The sequence below is a fragment of the Poecilia formosa genome, unplaced genomic scaffold, assembly GCF_000485575.1.
Source record: "Poecilia formosa unplaced genomic scaffold, Poecilia_formosa-5.1.2 Scaffold507, whole genome shotgun sequence".
Classification (NCBI taxonomy): Eukaryota; Metazoa; Chordata; class Actinopteri; order Cyprinodontiformes; family Poeciliidae; genus Poecilia; species Poecilia formosa.
The window spans coordinates 80,784-106,089 of record NW_006800446.1 but is presented as its reverse complement, the minus strand read 5'-3'; the positions used below and the strand labels follow the sequence as shown (position 1 = coordinate 106,089).

The following is a 25,306-nucleotide window of genomic DNA, read 5'->3' as shown; positions in this document are numbered from 1 at the left end:
TGCTTCAGAACTTGGATAACTACAGTAAATCAAATGTTTAAGCTTTATTTTGAAAAATCGTAACCGGAAATGAGGCAAACTCAGTGTCTGACTTGATTGAAGCAGGTTTATTTAGAATGTGCTGAGCTCCCCGGGATCCTTCACAACAAGAGAGGAAGAAGGCGCTCCAGCTGTGGCCAAATAAAGCCCACTCGTCGCGGTTTTTTAGAGCCTGTTCTTTTTATTTCCCCCTTTCTTTCCCCGAACAACCAACGGAAACCAACGTTCACTAACACGCTCGGGGGGCTTCGTTGTTCCGTTGGCAGCCGTTGTTCGCACCGACCTAGCTTTGTCCTTCGCAGGCATAGTTGGCAGTGGGTTGCCGAAATATATTAATATTATTCGTTGTGGAATATGGCTCAGCATGGGCACCATGTAGCCAGTTCACAAAAAGCACTGATGCTGGAGATGAAGAGCCTCCAGGATGAACCAGTGGAGGGATTCAAGATAACTTTGGTGGACGAGTCGGACATGTACAACTGGGAAGTGGCGATATTCGGACCCCCAAACACGCACTACGAGGGTGGTTATTTTAAGGTGAGTGGCTAACGTTAGCTAGCTTCACATCTATTGTTCTTCAGCGAATTTTATCTTTCCTACCTTTCCCACAGAAGGAGCAGCACTCCTGTTGGCTTTACCTTTTACGTATCAGTTCCCAACATAAGCATGTTAAAGTTATTACTGTGAACTCATTGTTTAACTAATAGTTGTTTCCTGTTTCATCGTTGCTGTGATACAACACAGCTCTTTGTTCAACTTTAAATCAACTCTGCTCAGTCAGATGTCTTCAGGTCTGATGGTGAGTGCTTACTTCTAAAGAAGCTCCTTCTTGTGGCTGATTTCTCTCAGAAAATTCATATTTATTGACCCTTACAGTTACAGTCGGGATATGATTGATACCTTTACCGTGGAACAAAAGACGGTGATGTGCACCCGCCTCTATGGGATTCTCCTAACTAATTCAATCATCTCCTTTGTGCTCAGCGCAACCCTGGCTACATTTACCTGGCAATAATACAACCTAATCAGTTTTATCATACAAATTTGATGTAATCAGGATTACTTTAGCATCAATATGCATTTAACTTGTGAAACATTGTTCCCTATTCCTCAAAATGACTTTAACTAGTAACTACACAGCAATAAGTTCAGCAAAGATCTGTTTCTCATTTTAGTATGTCAAAGCGCTTTAAATGCATTTAATTTTTTCATAGTCAGCATTTGCAGTTTGTAAATGAAAAACGATGTCACAAGTTACACATATGCAGGAACAAAATCAGTACTGATCGTCAAAGATAACCATCCAGATATTTACATTAGGTATGCTGGCAAACATTACCAATAGTTTTATCACAAAACAGATCATTTCATTTGAATATTAAAGAAAATATATATTAATGAAGTTGCAGATTTTTAAAACGTGTACGTTCAGTTTTGCAGAGGGTAAAAGTGTGGTTTGTTGTGAGTGATGCACTGGATTTGTGTCCTTACTGGCATCACTTTCTGGTTTTCTTGGAAGGTTTATTTTGACCCACTTCTATTTTTCTTATTCTTTTTTTTTTTCTTCCCAAGAACTAAAACTGATAACCGTGAACTACAGGTATTTTTTCTCAATCCACCAACCCTATTTGTGTCCAACTTTTTTTTTATTTTTATTTTTTTATCAAACTCTAATCATTTACCAAACTGAAAGTCCACCCAAGTAGATTTTGTTGGTTACGGATTTGTAGACCAAACACAGAGGCAGTTCTTTTAGTGAATAGAAAAAAATATATATATGTATAATTTAACCCCTGACCTGCTGATCATCAGTTAAAGCTGATCTCTTGCCAATTCATCGATGTGTGTCTTTTATGTATTTACCTGAAAACATGAACTATTGGGTTGTTTCCAAAAATCCTTTGAAAGACCTAAATCTCTGAAGGTCTTCCATCATAACACAGCTACTACTCAGTTTAGTTTTACTCATTTGTAATACAGTATTTTCACCTGTTTGAAGAAATGTTCATGGTTTATTGAGCATACCTCTTAGGGTAAAGCTGGGCAAACCAAGTGACTCAAACAAAAATATCAACGCATTGTCTGCACATCCACTTTCAAAGAATTTTCTCTTCTTTGTAAGAGTTTGTATTTGGTCTGGTGAAAACGAATCTCTCTCAAAACATCACCAGTGTCTCACCGTGGCTCATTCTTTAAACATGTAACCTTGCAAGCCCATCTGGATTGTTTTCATGTGCAATCAGACCCAATCATACATAAACCGACAGCCTGTTGATGCATTTTGTAACCCAACAGTTGAAGCTAATTTCAATAGCTGACTCACTTTAGATCCCACTGAAAGCTTACACACCTACTTTGTAAAAGGTGTTGCCATAACAAACAGCTTTCTGTCAATTCATCTCAAACTTAATAAATAACATGATCATCAACTAGAGATTCAACAGCAAAAAGATGATCTTATTCTGTTTCTGGCTGAAACTTGGCACTGATGCCAAATAAAACATAATGGCCCTTTTTATTAATCTGGTGAAACAGTCCAAGTTTGAAAACAGTATTACATGAGTGAATCAGCAGAAGATTTAAATTTAAACTACTGCTGTCGTGGATGTGTTTGCATTGTCCAACCCAGTTTGATGGATGTGTTTTTGCGAAAACACCCCTTCAGCTGTTTGGGATTGAGTAATTCCAGTACTTGAGAAGCACACTCAGTCCGCCTCTGTTTTTTTTTTTTTTTTTGTGGAGCCTGTGAACACAAGCAGAGGGCCCCAGTGCCTCTGGGGACGGTGTTTCTGTGTGTCGGTGTGGGTGCTACAGGATTCCTTTGTCGGAACAGGAATGCACATCCCGACTGTGAAATCCACCACATGGTTATGACTCATTGTTCTTGTCTGGGTTTCCATCCAACCAGTTTGCCCTACTCTAAACGGGCAGGAGGAGAGAAAATGTTTTTGGCCGGGTTTCCTTGCTCAACTGAAACGGGGCAGATACTAATGAAACGTGGCTGAGTCAGCGTTTGTCTTTTTTTTTTTTCTTCTCAGTGGGTGTTGCTTTCGACCATACCGTCACTATAGGCCACACAGTGGATTGAGACATATTATCACATCATTCAATCCTGATTAGGTAACTGGGCTGTGTGCACAGTGACTGGGGCATTAGGAATATAAACTGGCCGTTGGCCTGCAGGTCTCAGGTGCTCCTCTAAACGGTCGCTGTGCGCAGCAGACACATCTCAGGTTTCTGTTCGTCTTCTGCCTTGTCACATGAGGTATCCCCAATCATCCACCCCTTGCTCCGAGTGTCTGATTACAGGCAGATGACCATTTTGTTTCATAGCTGGCAGTGATCCTGGGACATGTACAGGGCAACACCAGCTGACTTGGCTACTCTTGTAGTACAAGCATGCTGCCCCAGGTGTTGACTGATACTTTATTTGAATGTTTCAGGGTTCTTAAAGAAATGGAAATGTTTCTTGTCTGATCACAATACACTCTTCAGGTAAAAATAAGAGTAGTTCTGGTGAATGGAAAAACTGCTACAGCTTTAAACTGGATAGATATTTGACATACTGATCAAGAAAAAAATGACTAATTCTGATCTCTTGCGCACTGATTTGTGCATCCCTGAAAGCAACAAATCATTCTCATGAGGGCTTCGCGATATTGGAAAACCCTGACATTGCCTTTGCACATGTAACAATTTAACAATCCCATTTGTCAAGAATAGCATCAAATGAAGTAAATCGTACAACTCTGTTTCCAGCAGAGACGTCTGCTAACTGGGTCAAGCTTTTATTCTGCACTTTAATAGTTTAAATCAAATGACAAACAGTGCTACTGAACTTTAAAAAAAATAAAAATAAAAAAATACATATTTTAAAATTAATCACCTGGGATTAAGTGGCTTTTCTTGTACTTCCAGCTAATATTAGACAAACCTGTTGCCTTGCCATGTCTGAGTCTGTCTCCCTTTCCTTCTCTCCGTCGTCACAGCTGAATAACAAACTTTGTGTTAAGTATGTTTTAAAAAAGTCAAACTTTTAACATGATTAAAAAAATATTAAAATTTAGTTTTAAATGATATCCTTGTTGGATAACAGTTACTGGATACTGCGTCTGATCAGACTTATCAGATAATTCTCAACATTACTGTGGTGTAAAGACATTTAAACTCAAGTGTGTCGCTGGCAAGTTCATTGTCTGTTTCATGATTAACCATCTAGTTAAACACATGATCAGCTACTGCCTGAACAACAAAATAACCACAAACGAGTTTCTTTTTTCCTTCTCATCTGTTGTAAATACATTTGCTTTACTGGACGTAATTTCAGCTGACCTGAATATTTCCTCCCCTCCTCTTCACACACTGGCATAACTTAGCTCTTGTTTTTAAACCACTTTGAAAATCTACGTCTTCATTCTCTTCACTCTTCTGTTTTTTTTTGTGTGTTTTTTTTTTGTTTTCTGCTCCCGAAAACATTCTTTTCTGCCTCTCCATATTTTGCTCCCTGTCATCAAATAACACGATTCAAATGGGGAAAATAAAAAAGTGCCCCAGCTCTTTCTTGAAGCCCCTATTTTATTGACAAACATTATACACACACAAACGGCTGTTGAATACAGAAAAATGTCGACATGGACTTTTCCGCCATTGCTTTAGCGCCTTGTAGCGCAGAACCCCCATGTGTCTCAGATGGTACCTCATCATGAGGTGCATGCGTCATGACGAAACATAGCACATCACCTGAGGAGCTAAAGTGGCTACCAAAAAAACCCAAAATGACAGCAGTCTCCTCCAAAATATTTTTTTTCCCCAAAACAAAGCAGTGTATTTAGATTAGTGATGAATTTTACAGTTTTTGAATGTTTATTTTCGGTTTCTCTTATTGATCAGCGAGAGTCCGTCCAGGGTGTGGCTGTGAGGCCCAGGTCTATTGTAGAGTGAAGTTAAGAAAAGTGTGTGTTCTTTTCCGAGCATTGTGAGGTCTCAACATCTCACACTGTATATGGAAACTCTTATCACAATGATACATAATAATATATTGTTTTTTGTTTTTTTACTTGTGTTAACATAAGAGAAGAGTATTTGGTTTGGCTGATAATGGCGAGCTCTGACAATTACCCAACAGCCACCCTTTCCTGTCGAGCAGTTGTCTTTGTTTCGTCTTCGCTTGCTTTCTTCTTCAGCAGCAGTCGAGGGACGGGTACAGACAAGACGACCCTGCCCAGCTGCACGAGGATCGGCTGGGCAGAGTTTCCAGAGTCATGTTTCCCCCTCTGGCTGTGTTACAGCGAAACAAGAGCAGGGCCGAGGAAAAAGGAAGGAATACTGAAACGGCTCACTCAAGAGCAGACAGATCCCTTCCTCACAGTGCAGCCCCCCTCCCATTAGAAAGCAGAGCTTGGTGCAGGCAGGGGTGAGTGTGAGGCCCCTGCTAGTTATAATTGTCCCCCGAAGCACTGGCAGTGTTTTTGTTTCTTTCCTGTTTAGGCTAGCTGTGTGATAATCGTATCTCTGAAACATGGCTGTTTGTGCAGCTCAATGTCATAAAAACCCTTCTGACTGTCAGTTCAACTTATTTTTTATTTTTTTTTTTTTACTTCTTTGTTTTTAGAATTTAGATAACGAGTTGGAAGCCTGTTTGATTAGCTATACCGTAAACTCTGGAACGTGTGTGTGCTTGACATTAGCTCTTCTCTCTCCTCAAGGTCTTCCTCTGTCAGGATGACCATAAGCAGTGCGGGTGTTAAGGTCTGTAGAGACCTTGAAGAGGTGCAGAAGGAGAACAGAATGATTTGTTCCTCTCAGGGTCTCTTCATTGACCTGCTTTACTCTGCCTTGCTGTCATTTTTCTGAGGCTGGGTGTGTTCTCTGTCTCATTCTTGTTTTGTACTCGAGGCAATTTTTTAGGTCACACAGTCCAGGAAAGATTTTCATAGAATGATCCAACTAAGCTCGCATTCTGGATTCCTAGTAGCATAAGTAGGAAAAATCTTTCCTGAATCTTGTTTTTTGCATGTTTATCAGCAAATTGGCTTCCCTCATGTCTGCTGCTCAGATTTTTAACCCTGAGATGCATAAGTGGTTGAACCCTGGTTGCACTATTCTTTAAGTAGGTCAACAATTAAGGTGTTTTTTTATGCAACTTGTATAATATTAAGAATAATCATTAGCATTATGTTTGGATTTCTTTTTGTCCAACAAAAGAATATCGGTATTTCACAGTTTAGCAATTGTACTTTTTTTTTTTTAAAACTTTAAGTAAGTTGACAAATTTTGGAATAAAAACAATATTTGCATTTAGTTTTGGGGCTTGGGGCTTTGTGTGCTTGTGTGTATGTCTGGGTACGTGTATCTTTCCAAACATTTGTCTCCCTTCATGCCTCCTCACTGTTTGCTGTTGTAACAAATTTTTTTTGTCGAGCTGTGATTCTTGCCTACGGGTTCGTTGGATCTGCCTCTCTGTCTATTGATTTCACAATCTTTGTTTGACCATTCCAGCTGCACACCTTGCAGCATAAAGGGAATATAACGCAAAGCAACTGATCAACATGTGGCCATATGTATTGATCAGGTGGTGACATTATCACCATAGAGATCAGAAGTTAATAATACTCATTATCAAGCTATTGTCTATATCCTTTCTATCTTCAGCAGTCATTGGGTGAAAGGTGGGGTAAACCTTTAGTAATCCTTTCATAATAGCACCTGTTAGTGGGTTGGCCATATTAAGCAAGAAGCAAACGTGGACAAACATGACTTCAGCAGTGTGGTGACGGTTGAATTGTGATGACTGGTTCCTGGTGCGTAGTGGTCTTTATCCATCGAAGGTAGAGTAAGGCAGGAACAGTGATGGACCGGAAACATGGTGTTAGGGTTACAGATTCAAGGCGCGTGGCTCAGTTCAACAGATAGGGTTAAGTTTCTGAACAATCAATCAGTCTCGGTGTCTGCTGGGCATGAGGGTTATTAAAACCTAAAATGATAGAAACTTGTATTTTGTAGGAAGCAGGAAAAGAAACACAAACTAGAGAAAACTTTAGTACTTAAAGGAATCCTTTTTGCAGCACTGCATTTCTCCACTTTACACAGTGTTTGCTTGCGCTTAGTCTGGCGGGGTTGTGATGAATGAGGCCTTTTTCACAGGACACGCTGTGTAAATGTGCACAGGCCTTTCCAGAAAGAAGCCAACAGAGTGAGATATTGGCTCTTCTATGAACAGTCATCTACAAAAATAAGTTTACTCGCTGATGCACAAATAAATACAGAAAAACTCACTTTGCCCTTCAGCAGACAGTTGTGTAGGGCTTCTGACAGTTAATGCACTTGGCTGTTTCTTTTCTGAATGTCTGAGGAAATTGGGGCTTGATTTGTTGACCAAAAAAAAATAAAGGCAAACATGTAAAATGTTGAATATAAATTCACCTGAGCTTTTGTGTTAAATCATTTAGAACAGAAAGTTAGGTGGTTAAATTTGATTACTTTTTTTTATGTGCGTTTGCTAATGTCTAGACAAACTATTAATTCTTGGACTGTTTTTGTTTTCAAAGACCACCATCCAGCAACGGTCCCTGCTGCTGTACAGTTTTTGTCCGCCTCCCCTGCAGGCTCTCCGCTCTTTGCTGCACTGCTGCCAGCCTCTAATGTGTACAGTGTTGCCTTGAACCCTGACCTCTGCCTGTCGGCCAGCTTTCTGCCAAGACCAGGCAGAGCCAGGGATTTAATGTTTTCCCTATTTGTGATCATGTCAGCATTTTCTCTCCACCGCTGTTTCATGAGGAAGAGCAGATCATCTCTCCTGATTGTTGATCCCCTTTATGTAATATATGCCAAATGTTTATATTCTACTGTACACTGGATGGATCAGAACATGCATACACACACACACACACACACACACACACACACACACACACACACAGTTTTAGTCACACTTGTACAGCTGCTGAATTAGATTTTTACCTTAATTTGGCTTAAGTTACGCAACACAGTCAAAGAAGGCTAACACCTTATTATATATAAATATAACCCAACCCCCTCTACTCACTTTTTTACCCCCCAACACAAACACACACACACACACACACACCATCTGACCATGCTAAATCAACAAATGTAGGCAGCCGTGTGTGTGTGTGTGTGTGAATCTGACATGGGTATCAGCAGAACGGTTCCTGCTGCGTTCTGTGCATACGTGTAATCGGTTTGGTACATGATCCCCTGCTGTGCCCGTCTCTCCTGACACTGTTTGTGTAGCGGAAGGGATGAGGGGGGGCTCTCTGCACACTGGTTCTCCACATTACGTGTTCTTGAGGCAGTGCTTCGCTGTTGGGACATATAATAGCAGAACATGAATGCGAGTAGTCTTTATGTGCCGTCTTTATGTGAACCAAGCTCCCCTCCTCCCAGTCACCGCCGTTTCCCTGAGCTCCACATGCTGTGTGAGCCTCCATCTCTCCCTTCCTCCACACCGTATTCCATTACTGTCATTAGCTCCTCCATATGCAGCCACCCTGGAGTGGCTTACAGTGACTCCACAGTTACTTTTTTTTTTTCCTCTAAGTTGCTGTTGGAGGTGACTGGCAACATATTAAAGAGTATTTCAGCAGCATTTTGTTGACTCCAGTTTTTGCAGTTTGACGAGAAAACGGATCGAATCCCTTTGTTCTGACTGCTGGATAAGTGTTTCTATGTGTGCATTCTTATGGCTGTCATTGTACATTTTTAAAGGATTAAGGCAAATAAAATCAAAATCCTGACATCCATCCATTTTCTTTATACCCTTGTCCCTTAGTGGGGTCGGGAGGGTTGCTGGTGCCCATCTCCAGCTAATGTTCCGGGCGAGAGGCGGGGTCACCCTGGACAGGTCGCCAGTCTGTCGCATGGCAACACAGAGACACACAACTATGCACACACACTCACACCTAGGGACAATTTCTAGAGTGATGTTTTTGGACTGTGGGAGGAAACTGGAGTACCCGGAGAAAACCCACGCATGCACAGGGAGAACATGCAAACTCCATGCAGAAAGACCAGGGCTGGGAATCAAACCCAGAGCCTTCTTGCTGCAAGGCAACAGCTCTACCAACTGCGCCACTGTGCAGCCCCAAAATCCTGACTTAAGCAGCAATTATAAGGAAGTGGTTTCTTTTTAATGAAGGAAAAATTATTCCAATCAAACATGCAATAGCAACATTAAAGCTAAATATTGCTCTGGACTTTTACCTTGGTTACAATGTCCTAAGCACTCTTTGTGAACTTTAGCATGGTAGGCTCTAATCAAATGGCCAAATATGTTATCATGCAGATTGCATATGCTTTATAGCAATCTACCAAATATAGCCTTCAATCAGTTCATTTTGATTGAGATGTTGTACACTTTTTATTATTATTATTTTAATTTTTTTTACGTAGACTGCAGTTCAATATTTTGTGCAGCTCAGCCCACCTCAACTGGTTGGAAAAGTTTCCCAAAATGCTTCTGTCTGGATTCTGGAAGTACTTGTGATTTACTTGATGTCGGCAAAGAAGGACAACTGAACTTCCTGTCACATCACCGACGTTTCTTCTCTCGTCCTCAGGCTCGGATCAAGTTTCCTGTTGATTATCCGTACTCTCCACCTGCCTTTCGCTTCCTCACCAAAATGTGGCATCCCAACATCTATGAGGTAATGAATATTAAACTTATTTTGTTTTTACAGTTTGTGAACTCCACTTCGAATTATGCTCATTGTCTTCTTTATTACTCGGTAATAGTGAAGTCAGTGTTCTTCTTAAATCTGATTGACATTATGCAGCACTGAAAAGCCACGTTGGGGACTGACAGAAGGGTTTCAAGTGTTCATGTTAAAAAGGATGGCATAGCATAACTAGGAGTAGCGGCAAAAGCTTGGAAATGCAGCATGAATTGTTTCTGACAGATATAAAAAGATGCTCTATTTGCTGACTGATATTCTATGCGTTATCACAGCTTGGTCTTCAAAGCTTCAAATGTACTGACTCATGTCTACACCCCCTGTGCTCTAAGGCTGCAGCCCCTCATATTGCACAATAGGTCAAGAGAATCGCCACTGTAAGGCTGCATCTCTACAGAGAAATTAGCTCAAGGTCTTTAGAAATAAACAAGCTAAGAAAAAAAAATATCTTCTTCAATTGCATTCTCTGAATAGTTTAAATTCCTTGTGTAAGCAAGCTGTGTGCTGTTTTCTTTGCAGAATGGAGACGTGTGCATCTCCATCCTACATCCACCGGTGGACGATCCTCAGAGCGGAGAACTCCCTTCAGAGAGGTGGAACCCCACGCAGAACGTCAGGTAATCCTCAGATGCATGAAATAAACTCATCAGAATTGTTTTCAACAGAATATGTTTTTGCTAGTTAAATATTTAAACCCAAAACTATGTGGGCCATTTGGCAAAAATAAACAGTTAACTGTCCTGTCACATGACTAAAAACAGGTTGTATATGAAAAGAATAAGTTACTCATGGATGATGATTAAAACAAAACAAATTAGTTGGTCTAAAATGAAGGACCTGATGCTGATCTCCTTTAAATATGATGAGATTTTATGCTGGTGGCAGCTTCAAAGGTTCACACAGCTACAGAAAGGCAAAAATAAAATCTTACCTGCATGTTTTTACTTTAATATACTTGTGAGAAATTGTTGAATACAAACTGAATTCCAGTTTGTATTCAACCAAGTGGTGTTAAATTACACCTCTAAGTAGTTGACACCACTTAGAGGTGTTAAACTACGTGATTCATCCAGTTTGTCTAAAGAATTGTTCCAATTGGTGTCACCATGACTTTGACAAATTGGTTTTGATGAAGCTAACTTGTAGAAAAGAAACGGTTACAGACAAACTGAGAGTTTGGGATTCCATGTAAAGTGATTCGTTCATGATTCTGTTTGAAATGGTTATCAAACCTGAACAGAATTATCGTCTGCCGCTAAAGAGTTCTTTAAAACAGTTTGTGGCTTAAAGCTTCATTCATTTGTGAAAACCCAAATTAATATTTTAACATTTAGACTCAACACTAGAATTAGAATTGGCAGAGTCTCTGATTTGACTAAAAACTGAAAGACTGATTCAGTTTCTTTAGAAATCTAAGCTATACACAAAAAAATTACAACAGATTCAACATCTTCACTAACCAGAGAGTCTTTAAAACTCAGTGTATAATCTATAAAAGTTGATATGTTTTGAGAAGATGAAAAATACAGTTTTTGGGTTTTCAGGATCACCATCAGTAGGGTGAGACTGGTTGACTGTAGAGCCTGGAGAAGTCGGGGTTCTTTAAAATATACATGTTACATCATCTGACTTACAGTTGGCTAAAGAGATATTTATAGAAGGCGACACTATAAATTTTAATTTTATCCCCCTTCTAATCAATCTGTTGCAGATTAACAGCCAAATTAATCCAAATCTGCATAAACAATGTTCCAATACTTTAGATGATTTATGGTTGAATTATTTTTGAGTTTTTAACACTCTTTAGCTGTTTTATTTTTTTCCACTTAGTTCAGACATAATTTCTAACTACCTTGCAGAAAAAGAGTGTTTTACATATTTCTGGCTCCGTGCTGTACAGGCTGCTGATGACCGATTACCATCTCTAACGAGAGACTGTAGGAGCTACGATCTCCCTCTCGTTCTTTGTTACTGTTTATTTGTTTAGTCCTGTTTTGCTTTTTTTTTTTTTTTTTTTTTTTTTTTTTTGTTTTTTTTTTTTTTTTTTTTGTCTCATCTTACCTCTCTGTCCTCTTCACCTCAGTTTTCTACTCATTCTGCATTACTGTCCTCCATGTTGATCCTCCTCCTCTGCCTGTTCCCCAGGACCATCCTGCTCAGCGTCATCTCGCTGCTGAACGAACCCAACACGTTTTCCCCAGCCAACGTGGACGCCTCTGTGATGTACCGCAAATGGAGGGACAGCAAGGGGAAAGACAGAGAATACATCGAGATCATAAGGTACCGGGAGGGGAGAACACGCAGCGTCATTTAAACCAAAGCTTGCTGCACAGTGGCGACTCAAAGCTTTTGCTTCCCCCCGCCCATTTTAAAGGAAACAGGTGCTGTCGACCAAAGCGGACGCAGAGCGGGACGGCGTCAAAGTCCCCACCACGTTGGACGAATACTGCGTCCGCACCCAGGTCCCGCCCACAGACGACGGCTCCAACCTCTTATACGACGACTACTATGACGACGAGGAGCTGGACGAAGATGAGGAGGAAGACAATGAGGACTGTTGCTATGACGAGGATGACTCTGGCACAGAGGACTCCTGACCACGCCTCCTTGTGGCCTCACCCACCCCTTCCCCTGACCACGTCTCGATCGTACCCGCACACACTCAAGCCGCCCCCTCGTGTCACGGACCGAACTTTAACCCCCTTCCTCCTGCTAATGGACACACTTGGCACGGGGCTGCTTGTCCAGCGTCTGCTGCGTGCAATCACAGAATGCACACTAAAGCCTGGGTCATTGACAACGCAGCAGCAGCAGCAGAGTTATTTTGGGTCCTTTCATGTTCTTTTTCATTTTCATTATGTTATCTGAGTAGAGGTTACACATGATACACACACAAACAGCAGGACAAATGTAAAGAAATACTTCTGCACTGTGTTAGCTGTTAAAATGTCCAGAAAAGTCTCTGAAAGCCCTGAGACTTATTTCCTCCACAGATGTCAAGTTTCTCTCTTTTGCAACAGATCAGATCACTGTAAAACAGGAACGTGTCCGCAAAGGAAGCTAATTAAGGCAAACTGTTCTGCTTGAGCCATATTATGCGTGACCTCCAGTTAGCACGAGGTTCAAAGCCCTGACACGCTTTCACCTTTGACTTTTAAAGCCGCGGGGCTTGCGCCGCTCAGAACGGGGAAGTTATCCATTTCTGCAAGCTACTCACACTTCCTTGTGCCTTCCTTTTATCCTAGATCTAGGTGACCAGTCCGAGCAAGCCCCGACCAGAAGAGTGATATTCAAGCTCTGACTTAAGGGTTCAAACTTCTGTCGGATAACCTGGCTGCTGCTTATTTATAGAGGCACCTGTTAGATTTATCCCGGGTGTAAGCTGAACTCACGAGTCAAATGTAGATCATGCTGCCAGTGTGCTGTTTTAAAATGAAAACAAATCTATGCAGTCAGAGCTTGAGTTGGTGTTACACGCAGTGCTTTAAGTGTGGCAGTAAAGCAGAGCCTTGCAGCAGTTAGACCAAACTCCAATCGGAAAGGATCTGAGGGTTTTTTTTTTGTTGTTGTTTTTTTTGGAGTGGCGCTTGCAGCTGGATCCGTCTTTATGTTCGGTGTCGGTTCGTCATTCCCACTCAGATCAGAGTAGCACAGACGTCCACAGCAGAGGAGTTGCATTGCAATCTTTCGCCGAGCTCGCCTCCTACTGGCGACTGTGTGCACAAGCAGGATTGCTGTTCTTTTCTTACCCCTGAACTGCTGGACTGGACTGCAGCCATCTTGACTCGCCCGAATCAGTGAACCCAGTCGTCTCAGCTGGGATCGGGCAGAAGGATGAATGATGGGCGGCTGGATTTCTAGACTTATTGGTTAGTTTTCAGCCTGCTTTTGTGCCAGCAGAGGACTGGAGATTGTACACCACTAACAACCAGCAGTATTTCCAGTGAAAAGCTGAACTTTACTGTAACCGTATCCGTTGTGTGAGTAGCCGCAGATCGTTTCAAAGATGTGCTGAAAAATGTGAAGAGGAAGGGTCTTCATCTGAGCATGAGCAGGACATTGGTTCTTCACTAGCATGCTGATAGGTGTTTGTGGTTTTAGGTATGATTTTATGGTTGGGAATGTGTGCAAGGTAAAAAAAAGGTCCTTGAAATTGATTTTTATTCAAAACTGTCATATTGTGAATGGGCCGAGCGTTCACTTCTGTTTTAGTTTTACATTTTTATTTTTATTTTTTGTCTCCTCAGATTTTGATATGAGTTGCAAAGATTTCATAAGTATTTTTTGATTATTGACTTGATCTTTTTTTCTTTAGTTTTACTCACGTTTGTTCATGGAAGTGTGGAGAAGTAAAATGTTGAAGCAGAATCAACCAAAATGTTGTATCGATCCAAACGGACAAAGCACACAATATTTTAGGAACGTTTTTCTCCACAATGAGTTATTAATACCGGATCACTAACCGATTCCCATTTTGACCTTTAAGGGTCTCCAGCCCTACATTACGTTTTTGGAGAATGGAATTCATTTGGGTTTTTTTGTAAGACTACTGTTTTTTTTTGTTTTTCTTTCTTTTTTTCTTCCTGTCATCTTTTCTTCCCAACCCCCTCCCCTCCTGAGTTTTATGATCTCTGATTGGTTGAAACACCAATGAGGGAAAACCCAGCATTTGATTTATAATAAAAATAATAAAAAAAAAAACTAAGAACCTCAGGAAAAACAACCACCAACAAATTGTATTCCAATTGAGTGAACCATGAGGTGGGGATGGGGGGGAGTACATACTTTTTGGCTTCAAAGGACTGTTTACAATCTCTACCTTGATATGCACATGTGGATAGTTTGACGATCATTTGATGTTTTGTTTTCTTGTTTATATTTTCTTTTCTTATGGTTTGTAAATCTATTTAAATTCTGAAATAAAGCTCTTTATTAGAAATTGATGATTTTATTTATTTTCAATACAGTTCATGTTTTGTTTTTTGTAGTCTTTTTTTTTTTTTAACTCACTTCTTTTCATTTTCTGTGCTCCTCTGCAGGTGCTGAAGAGGATGAATACGTGAAACCCAGAGTAATCTCTGACATGTAAGAATCGGATCTTACTTTTTATTTGGGGGTTGGGGGGTGGGGGGATTTTCAGTTTGTGTCAGAAGTTTACATTTATAACTCCCTCTCCTTTTGCCATACAACAAAAGACTTTAATCAATGTTAATATTCTCTGACTGCTGTTTTTGGCATGATTTGCTGAAGCTCATTTCAATTTTTTTTAATGTTCTTTGCTCAAGCTAAATGTCGGCATGCTTTAGATGGATTTAGACATTACTGATTTAGTTTTGATCTGTCATCTTCAACTATTTGACCAAAGCTGGCAGTCTGAGATGAAAATCAATGGCTTGGGGTATTCAAGAATCCACCAACCATAGCGCTTACACGAGGTCTGAATGAAGTTTGTCAAGCTCCAGTCCTATTCATGTCCTTGCAAAGTTATGTTTTTTCAGGTTTTAAAACAAAGAAAATCATGAATTACTTACAATGTGGATTAAAAAAGTCTGCCTTAAAAAAAAAAAAATCAATTTCATACCATACAAATGTGTAAAAATCTTTTTTTTCGAAAAGTTACTTATTGCAGCTGTTTTTTTTTTAAGCTTTTATTTGATTCCATCTAAAATTTTACGTTTATATTTAAGCTCTGTAGGCTGAGTGTGTGAAACCAAGTCAAAATCCTTTGCTTGTACATAAAACCTTGGCTAATAGACATGATTCTACTTGCATAATGAAGAACTGCCTCCAAATTCACCTTAAACCAACATTTAGGTGATTGAAAGAATATTTAACGGGTGTCCTAACGTTTTCACATTGTGTGTTTGTATGCATACTTTTGTCTCTGTGTGGATTTGAGCTCAAATTCAAACCTGCGCACCCAGTGCTTCAAAACTGCATTAAAGGTATTTGTTGTATGATTTCAATCGGCAAAAGGACCGGCTCAAATAATCGAAGCATCACATAGGCGATGTTTATCGCCATGGGAACCGTGTGTAAACTTCTCAGCAGAACTGTATTGGTGCTGAAAGTGCATGATGAGTCCTGTACCCAGCAGTCACCCTGCTGCAGGGTGGTGGAGACTTTAAAAGGATTTTCTGATGCTTTCTGTGTTTTGAGTGGCGAGGGGGAACATGAGAGGCAACGTCTCTGATTTTAGATGTCATTTTTTTCCCCCTTTTTTTTTTTGTTCTTTCCCCACTCTAGGAAGATTTACTCTCTGAGAGAGCAAAGGTAAGATTTGTGATAGTTTAGTGCTGATCAATCACCAGTATAAGGACTTGATCATGCTTGTTTTAAAAATCTTTTTTCAAATCTTGAGCATGTAATCAACATGTTGTATTTTAAATTGTATTTTGATGGGCACACCACATTGAAATCATGGAAATGTTTATTGTAAGACCTTTTTTTTTTTGTTTCTTTTGGTAATATTTGGATATTTGGTTTTGAAGTATCAACATAGCAAATAAAAACCAACTTCAAGATTACTAAATCCAAAATAACATGGACGTGACATAAATGCTGTATAAAAACTTTGTCTTCATTGCAGTTAAGTGTATTAACAGTCGACATCAAAAAGGGTTTACCAGAAATAGTTACTATTGTGCTTGACTCAATCTGAAAAGATGGTTTAACAGAATGCTGAGAGAAACATTCTGGTTCTTTCAGTAATTTGATTTTGTTACAACGTAGTAATGTTTTGCAGCTAGATTATATAGTACGTTTTGTACAAACTAATTAAAATAAGTCACAGGAGAGTCCTGTGGTGTTTCCAGAGAGGCATACTTTATTGTAAAATGGCCTTAGACACTCTGAAAATTAAGCTGTCAGAGAAAGGAAATGAATAAACGAGCAGCAGCAAAAGTCTGTCCCAGGAAAACCTTTTAGGAAAAAATTCAGAAGAATAAAGAGTTTTTCAAAAATTAAGTATGTTGGCAAGTACATTTCACAGTGAAATTACTAAGTGCCTTTCCACAGAGAGCATGAAAACTACAACAATTAAAAGATTATTGAATTAGAAAAAGAAGCAGATTAAAACAAACATACAAGTGAATACATCCATCCATCTGTTGTCCGTCTGCTTGTCCTTGCAGGGTCCTGGGAATCTGGTGTCTCTTTCCGGCGATCATTAGGGAAGAGGCTGGGTACAACTTGGACAGGTCGCTAGTCCTTCGCAATGCAACACAAAACACAAACAGCCCTGCACAAACATACTAATGGGGCCATTTGCAAACCTACCAGTCATGTTTTTGGACTGTGGGAGGAAGCCAGAGTACCATCCAAACTCCAGGCAGAGAGAACCAGGGCTTCTTGCTACAAGGCAACAGTTCTACAAGCACATTTACCTTTTTGGAAGCAAAATATGTAGAAGTGAAGCTTTAATGCTCAGAGTCCCGCAAGAAAAACTCACACAAATTTCTAAGAGGTTCCTGTTGGAAAAGTTGCTATAAGAGTCATATAAATGTTTTTTTTTTTTTTTTTTTTTTTTTTTTTAATCCTTCTAGCTCCTTGCTTTACTTTGAACGACACATTTTATGAAGGAGGACTGAAATGTTTGTGATGGTTCACACACATTATTGTGATGTTATATTTTATTTGCTGGAAAATGTGTCGGGTCAAATCTAGACCATGCCAGAAGCTTTGCTGCCAACTAGTGGTTAAACTTGTATTTTCATTTAAAGTTTTAAAAGTCTTTTTCACCCAAACGCTCAGATTGAAAAACAATCTATCAATTTAATTCCGTTTATAAATAAACTGAATTAGCAACAGTAGCTGTGTGTGCAGTGTTCATACAACACTGTGAAGGAGCGATAAGAATCCATGATGGCACTTTTTAATCTTGATCCATGTTACTAAAGTCTGTATGAAATAATGGCTACTAAAAGTAACACTTATGTAAAAGGATAAAATTTGCTTCTCAGAGTAAACTTTTTGAACAGTAAAATTAGAACTGGATGTTTTTCAGATCTTGGTTATAGTATCAACAGATTGTTTTCTGCAGCATGCTGAGGTACATGCAGATAGTTACCAGGCTTTTAGTCGGATTTCTCAGCAAAACGCATAATGAATACATTTGTAGTGCCAAGCATTTCAGACAATCCAACTTTTGATTTCTTTTATATTTATTTCTAGGTTTGTCGCACATCTTCATTGTTGGTGCCCGTAAATGCCAAGAGAAGGCTCGACAGTTTTCTAAATGTCAATGTTTCTATATTTAAATTTGCTTTGGGATTAATAAAGTATTTTTGAATTTGAAATAATAAAGAAAAAATATGAGCAGATGTTGAGACGTCTGCAGACATTACTACTTGTTCTTACAAAAGAGTGTTTCTGATTAACTGAGCCTTGCTTTTTTTGTTTGTTTGTTTTGACTGTCAGGGAATTGTGAGAATTAGCAGATGTACCTTCTTGTTCCATTTAAATTTTGAGTGCTGTAAATATTTTTGTCACTGGGTTTTTGGGGTTGTTTTTTTTCTTGTATTATAAATACAGAAATGAAAGGTTGAATTAAATGTCCTCTGGGATGAACTGCACAAACATCACAGATCAAAACGTTTTTATTAGCTAAGAGAAATTAGTTTCTACTAATAGTTTTCCAGTTTGCCACTTTAACTAAACCAGTTAAATCTTTTTGTAACATAGTCGGATCTCTGCCGTTTTAACAATCCCACTTCCAGCCATTTTGTTGCCACCTCTTAAAACATTATTGACGAGGAAAAGTCAATAATCATCTTCAAGTTGGCTGTCATATTGATGTTGGGCCAGATTTCTTTACATTTCTTTTTTTTGTTTTTCCTTGAGCATTATCTTCTTTGTTTCAGTTAAACGCCTCTAGGGGGCAGCAAAAGGTTGTTTTGTTCCACCCAGCTGTGTCCCTCATCTCCACACAGGTGAGATAAAAAAAAAAATCTACATGCATGAGTGAGAAGCGACTTGAGTATGAATATAGTGATTTAGTTTGACCTTCTAGAAAGTAACTGTTTTCTTCCTTTTGTTTTCTTACCTCAGGCCTCTGATTAATCCACCAACCTGCTTTAGCTGGAGGGTCTGCTCTCCGCTAGAGGATAGAGAGCAAATGGAGCTTTATGAAGAACTTTCTCTCTGCTGCCTGATGTGCCAGAGTCTGAAACCAAACTTGCTTCTTGCAGAATGTGTCGCATCACTTCTGAAACTAAAATATATGATCCAGTTGCTCTTTTTTTCTGCCTTCCATATTGGCCTTAATTTAACACCAGAAAATGAAACCCATTAATCTGTGAAATGCTACAAGAAAGGAGGTTGTATCTGGAAATAATATACACCAGTAATCCATATTTTAGGGCTTCAGGCAGATCACAAGTGCTCACAGCAGTGTGCTGTCCTTTTTTGGGCTATTATTGTATTTTCCTCCCATCCTCCTTCCAATCCTATTCTAACTTACTCCTTTCATCTCACCATCGCAGGAATGTACCTTATTTCTGTGGAGTCCATCAAATATGCTTCATGTTACAACAGCTCCGACCTTTGACTTGCGTGTGTCCATTCCAAATGAATTGAGAAGCACTGCTGTACGGGTCTATCAGTCACACAGCAGAGCGCTGGGTAGACTGTACAATTTACAAATGCATCTTAGTTAAAATTGTTCCGGTTAAATCCTGCTAAAATGCACCATCTGCTGGTAAAAAGTTGTAATGTAATGTTGTAACTTTAGAAAGAACAAAGTATTATGGGTAATCCTGTGAAATCACACTCACTCTTTGAAACTCCCAACCCCTCTCTCCCCCGAAGGAAGGTTGAAGGAGCATGGAAAACACACTCGCCTCTCTGTGGACTGAAGAGGCATTCACGGGGGTCGTGGCTGTATGTATGAGTTTAACCTTTTGACCACTTTGATAAGATTTAAACAGCTGTAAAACTGAATGCAACATAGAATATCTGTAAAACAATCTAATTTGTAATTTCTCCTTGTTATTAACAACATGTCTTGACTGAAATAGCCTAAATATAGCTTTTGGACTAATCTTTATGTTACCTGTACTTAAAGCAGATTGCCTGGTAAATCTTTTGATCTGCTCTTTGTCTGTGTGGGAAAGAGTCAGGAGAAGTTAACTTCGTTAACTAATACACCGGCCAACCGGGAACACATAGATAAACGCTATCAGCACAGGCAGAGCTGGGCCCTGGGCAGCGTATTGAGATAGAAAAGCCGCACAAAATTCTTTGTTCACAAATGTAAATCATTCTCAACGCACCTCTGAAAGTGCAACTACAAGTTATTCTTGCAGTTCACGTAGAGCTGCGCAACCAGAGCTAACCAGAGTGGTGTTTAAAGTCCTACCTTGATAAAAACTCTGGAAAGAATCATAATTCCTCAAAGGGGGTTGATGTAAATGTCCAAACAGGTCAGCCTGTGTCCAGTTTGAGTGAAAGGAGGCGCGCGGGCTAGCGCTGAGGTTAACTTAACCCAGCTACAGCAGCGCGCGAGGCGCGTCAATAACGCGCAAAGGCGCCAGCAGTGTGATTGGTCCGGCTTTAAATGCATAAACTATAAATCTATAGTGTATAATTTATTCTTTTAGGAATGAATCTGCTCCGCCAGTGAAGCGCTCAGAGCAACAGAGACGCTTGCAATCCGGCTTAAAAAAGGAGATTTTATTATTATTATTATTATTATTATTATTATTATTATTACTACTACTTTCCTAAAAACATAAACAAGAAAGGCTTAGCCTGGCGGTGGCGCTATAAAGGATAGCGGGCTGCCAGGCCTATAATACACTGATGGAAACCCTGATCTGGCAATAATATACACCAGTAATCCATATTTTAGCGCTTCAGGCAGATCATAAGTGCTCACAGCAGTGTGCTTCCTTTCTTGGGTTATTATTGTATTTTCCTCCCATCCTCCTTCCAATCCTCTTCTAACTTACTTCTCTCTTCTCGCCATCGCAGGAATGTGCCTTATTTCCATGGAGTCCATCAAATTTGCTTCCTGTTGCAACAGTTCTGACCTTTGCCCTGCGTGTGTCCGTTCCAAATGCCAGTTNATCGCAGGAATGTACCTTATTTCTGTGGAGTCCATCAAATATGCTTCATGTTACAACAGCTCCGACCTTTGACTTGCGTGTGTCCATTCCAAATGCCAGTTAAGTGAACCGTGTACAACGCAATGTCGAGCCATACATAATGTCACTGTACACGTCGTAAGACAAGTTCATGTCTGTGGGTGTAGTTTGTGACGGAGCCTCCAACAATTTAGAAGTTGTTTACTGGAAATTGGTGGTCAATGTAGAAAGAGTACAATTAGTTCCTCTACTGCAGTGTTTCTCTGTTCCGCTCCTCAGGCCACCCTGCCCTGCATGTTTTAGGTGTTCCCCTTCTGCCACACATCTGGATTGAATCTGTGGGTGATTAACAGGTTTCTGCAGTACTTGATGACTGCAGAAGAGGTAATGCAATCATTTAGATAAGCTGTTCTGAAATAGAGACACATCTAAAACATGCAGAACGGGGGGGACTGGAATTGAGAAGCACTGCTGTACGGGTCTATCAGTCACACAGCAGAGCGCTGGATAGACTGTACAATTTACAGATGCATCTTAGTTAAAATTGTTCAGGTTAAATCCTGCTAAAATGCACCATCTGCTGGTAAAAAGTTGTAATGCATTCACTTTAGAAAGAACAAAGTATTATGGGTAATCCTGTGAAATCTCACTCACTCTTTGAAACTCCCTCCACCCATTTGTGTTAATCAGGTGGATGCCAAAACATAAATAGGCGCCCACCCCCCCGCCCCCAATCCCTCTCTCCCCCGAAGGAAGGTTGAAGGAAGGTTGAAGGAGCGTGGAAAACACACTCGCCTCTCTGTGGACTGAGCAGGCATTCACGGGGGTCGTGGCTGTATGTGTGAGTGTAACCTTTTGACCACTTTGATAAGATTTAAACAGCTGTAAAACTGAATGCAACATAGAATATCTGTAAAACAATCTAATTTGTAATCTCTCCTTGTTATTAACATGTCTTGATTGAAATAGCCTAAATATAGCTTTTGGACTAATCTTTATGTTACCTGTAGTTACAGCAGATTGCCTGGTAAATCTTTTGATCTGCTCTTTGTGTGGGAAAGAGCCAGGAGAAGTTAACTTCGTTAACTAATACACCTGCCAACCGGGAACACATAGATAAACTCTATCAGCACAGGCAGAGCCGGGCCCTGGGCAGCATATTGAGATAGAAAAGCCGCACAAAATTCTTTGTTCACAAATGTAAATCATTCTCAACGCACCTCTGAAAGCGCAACTACAAGTTATTCCTGCAGTTCACGTAGAGCTGCGCAACCAGAGCTAACCAGAGTGGTGTTTAAAGTCCTACCTTGATCAAAAACTCTGGAAAGAGTCATAATTCCTCACAGAGGTTGATGTAAATGTCCAAACAGGTCAGCCTGTGTCCAGTTTGAGTGAAAGGAGGCGCGCGGGATCCGCGCTGAGGTTAACTTAACCCAGCTACAGCAGCGCGCGAGGCAACGCGCAAAGGCGCCAGCAGTGTGATTGGTCCGGCTTTAAATGCATAAACTATAAATCTATCTTCTATAATTTATTCTTTTATGAATAAATCTGCTCCGCCAGTGAAGCGCTCAGAGCAACAGAGACGCTTGCAACCCGGCTTAAAAAAGGAGATTTTATTATTATTATTATTATTACTACTTTCCTAAAAACATAAACAAGAAAGGCTTAGCCTGGCGGTGGAGCTATAAAGGATAGCGGGCCGCCAGGCCTATAATACACTGAGGGAAACCCTGATCTGGCAATAATACACACCAGTAATCCATATTTTAGCGCTTCAGGCAGATCATAAGTGCTCACAGCAGTGTGCTTCCTTTCTTGGGCTATTATTGTATTTTCCTCCCATCCTCCTTCCAATTCTCTTCTAACTTACTTCTCTCTTCTCGCCATCGCAGGAATGTACCTTATTTCCATGGGGTCCATCAAATTTGCTTCCTGTTGCAACAGTTCTGACCTTTGCCCTGCGTGTGTCCGTTCCAAATGCCAGTTCAGTGAAGCAGTGAAAGCAAGACACTCAAACAGCCCTGGCATATGCCAAACTGCATCCCTCCCTCCTCCGTCCTTTGTGATTTTTGTTCTTACGGCACAATGTTTTTTTTTATATATAAATATACATATATCAATTTATTTTTGCACTTGTGTGTAACTATGTCCTGTATTTGCTGGCAGATTGTCAGGAAATCTCGGGACCATCAGTGGCTAGAAGGCATCCGAGTCGTCGGTGAGCTCCAGGGAGAACGAGGGACCTGCAACAGACTGGAGAGATGAAGAGAAGTGAATTGAGATGAAAAGGGGGGGGTTAATCCATATGTCAGACTATGAGATGTCTCCAAGGCAACAGAAGCTGTGATGAAGGTGGGAACGGGTCGGCTGGCAGGGAGAAAGATGGATGGCAGCAATAAGGGGAGGGGTGCAAAAAAAAAAGTATGTGTTTCACTTCTGTTTTCCTTGTTATTTGATCACAATGGGTGACAACAAAAGCAATAGACTTGATAAAGATGAGTGTCAGTGAGACCTTTGCAGTCATGGGCTGAAAGGCCACTCAGTGAGGAGGAAGCCATCACTTCAAAAACAGCACAAAGAGTCAGAGATGGTTTGGAACTGCACAAAAGGGGATTTATTTTTACAGACGTGTCCTGAGGTCTGATGAAACAACAACAACAAGAAAGCATTAGGCTAAAATGACCCATGTTGTATTTAGAGGAACAAGGTGGAGAATGCGATCACCACCGTGACACAGGGACATCAGTTTAAAGCTGTTCTGTCAGGAAGAATGGGCCCACTCATTCTGTTTAAAAGACAATTTCACCAAAATTGAGGAAATCTAAGTAACTATATGACACAGAATTTAAAAAAAAAAAAATCTCTAAAACGTTTAGCAAACACAAAATGTATCTGATTTTAACAGACCTTAAACCAAAGAAGTTGAGTCTTAATAAGTGTCCAAAACTGATATAAACGAGGTTGTCTTTTTAAACCTGTGTAAACATCTGATAGGCTGTGTGAACATGTAGTACGACAGTAACACATGTTGAAACTTGAACATTCGCAGGGTTTCTTGCAGGGCTTTTGCTCAGCCTCCGTTCTGAATCCGGGTCCTGACCACTTCTTCCATGTCCGTCCAGGAACCCGATGAGACATCAGCAGGAGTAACGATTCACAGCGATGCACAGTCTGACTTTTATCCTCCAAATGATTTTCCTTCCTCCTTTTTAAACGTGCCATTGTCCTGCTCTCTGACTGTGAGAACGCAGATGCATCGATTCGGGTCTGCGTTAGTCGGAGAGGAAGCGTACTTTTTCACGTTGGTCTCTCTAATAGTTCACGTGTTCCTCCTGCTCTGTGACAGGCGGAGTTGTAGGGAGCGGCCTGCGTTAATGGGAGAAGAACAGACGCATTAACCTTTTCTCTGAAGACCCATTGAAGGTTCTGTATCGATCTCATTATTTTAAAGCTTTTTAATTCCACAGTTCTGTTCACCGCTCTTTTAAATAAGTTAATACACTATTTTTAAATTGTTGTTAAAATTCTATCAAGCAAACATATTACATTCTAAGTAGTAACATGTTCCGGTCCATGTCTGATACATGTCTGCCTTCCTTGTTATATGATTTTGATTTTAGACTGAACTAAAGTTTGTCTGAAAAATTCAAACATTAATTTTTAAAATTTATGTAAAAATTACTTTTTTTTTAAATATAATGTTATAATGCTATTTCCTCAACAAAAGCCAATGTGATGTACTGTTTTGATTCTTGAGAAATCCTTCATGGACAACCTTTGCCTTTTCCACTGCTCACAGAGCAGTTCTCCCACTGAGTTCACCACTCAGCTCCTTCAGACTAGCAGCAGCAGCAATTAGCAAACACCTGACAGAACTCTGCAGCTGCTGAGCTCATTATAGGAACTACTTCTCAGGCCAACACTCCTAAGAGTGGTGGTTAAAGGCTTAATGGAGAAACTTTGTGATGCTGAAGATGGAGTGTCAGAAAGAGTAGGTGCCTCTTAAAGAGACAGAGGCCAGTCCTGTTTTATATGTGCAGCCTTTTCATAACAGCTGGTAACACAGTAACTTGACTGTGCTATAAAATGGCACAGTGTGCCTGAAAAATACACGATACTGGCCCTTTAACTTTAACTCTAACTCTGGTTCCTGTTCTAAAACCGCAGCAGGTCGATTTCTGGCCTCTCTCTTCAGGACAAACAGCAGTTGGTTCAGATGTTCTTCAGTAATCCATATAATAAATAGATTTTTCCACAGGTTGATCGCATCAGGCACAAACGTCTGAAAGTGAGATATACAATGTGCGCCAGGTTCAGGAGTGATGTGTCACTGAAAGCCTACAGCCCCATCATCTTGGTCATACACCAGGAAATTCTTAAAATCATTTTTTGTGTATGCATACATGTATAATGTGTCATGCATTTTAACTCTTTTACATTATAGTTACAAGGATAATTTGCATTTATCTATCTATCTATCTATCTATCTAT

At 40.2% G+C, this 25,306-nt stretch overlaps 2 protein-coding genes across 2 annotated transcripts in view; both read left to right on the top strand.

Annotated features, from left to right (window-relative positions):
• The first annotated feature begins 112 nt into the window (after positions 1–112).
• cdc34a (cell division cycle 34 homolog (S. cerevisiae) a) lies at positions 113–14,414 on the top strand. Its single transcript, XM_007579070.2, has 5 exons — positions 113–576; positions 9,618–9,704; positions 10,251–10,348; positions 11,877–12,011; positions 12,106–14,414. Exons 1-5 carry the CDS (start codon positions 394–396, stop codon positions 12,326–12,328), a joined length of 726 nt encoding a protein of 241 aa, XP_007579132.1. The 5' UTR covers positions 113–393; the 3' UTR covers positions 12,329–14,414.
• LOC103156872 (C2 calcium-dependent domain-containing protein 4C) overlaps positions 10,768–25,306 on the top strand; it is a 27,543-nt gene continuing 13,004 nt past the window's right edge. The window contains exon 1 of the mRNA XM_016664709.1: positions 10,768–10,779. The gene's annotated coding sequence lies outside the window, so the exon portion shown is untranslated. The remainder of the gene's footprint in view (positions 10,780–25,306) is intronic.

Bases quoted from the DNA above. Each gene is read 5' to 3' on its own strand.
- cdc34a (XM_007579070.2), top strand. From the start codon at position 394: ATGGCTCAGCATGGGCACCATGTAGCCAGTTCACAAAAAGCACTGATG. The intron at 9,705-10,250 runs GTAATGAATATT...TTTTCTTTGCAG, and splicing joins GGCATCCCAACATCTATGAG to AATGGAGACGTGTGCATCTC. The intron at 10,349-11,876 runs GTAATCCTCAGA...CCTGTTCCCCAG, and splicing joins AACCCCACGCAGAACGTCAG to GACCATCCTGCTCAGCGTCA.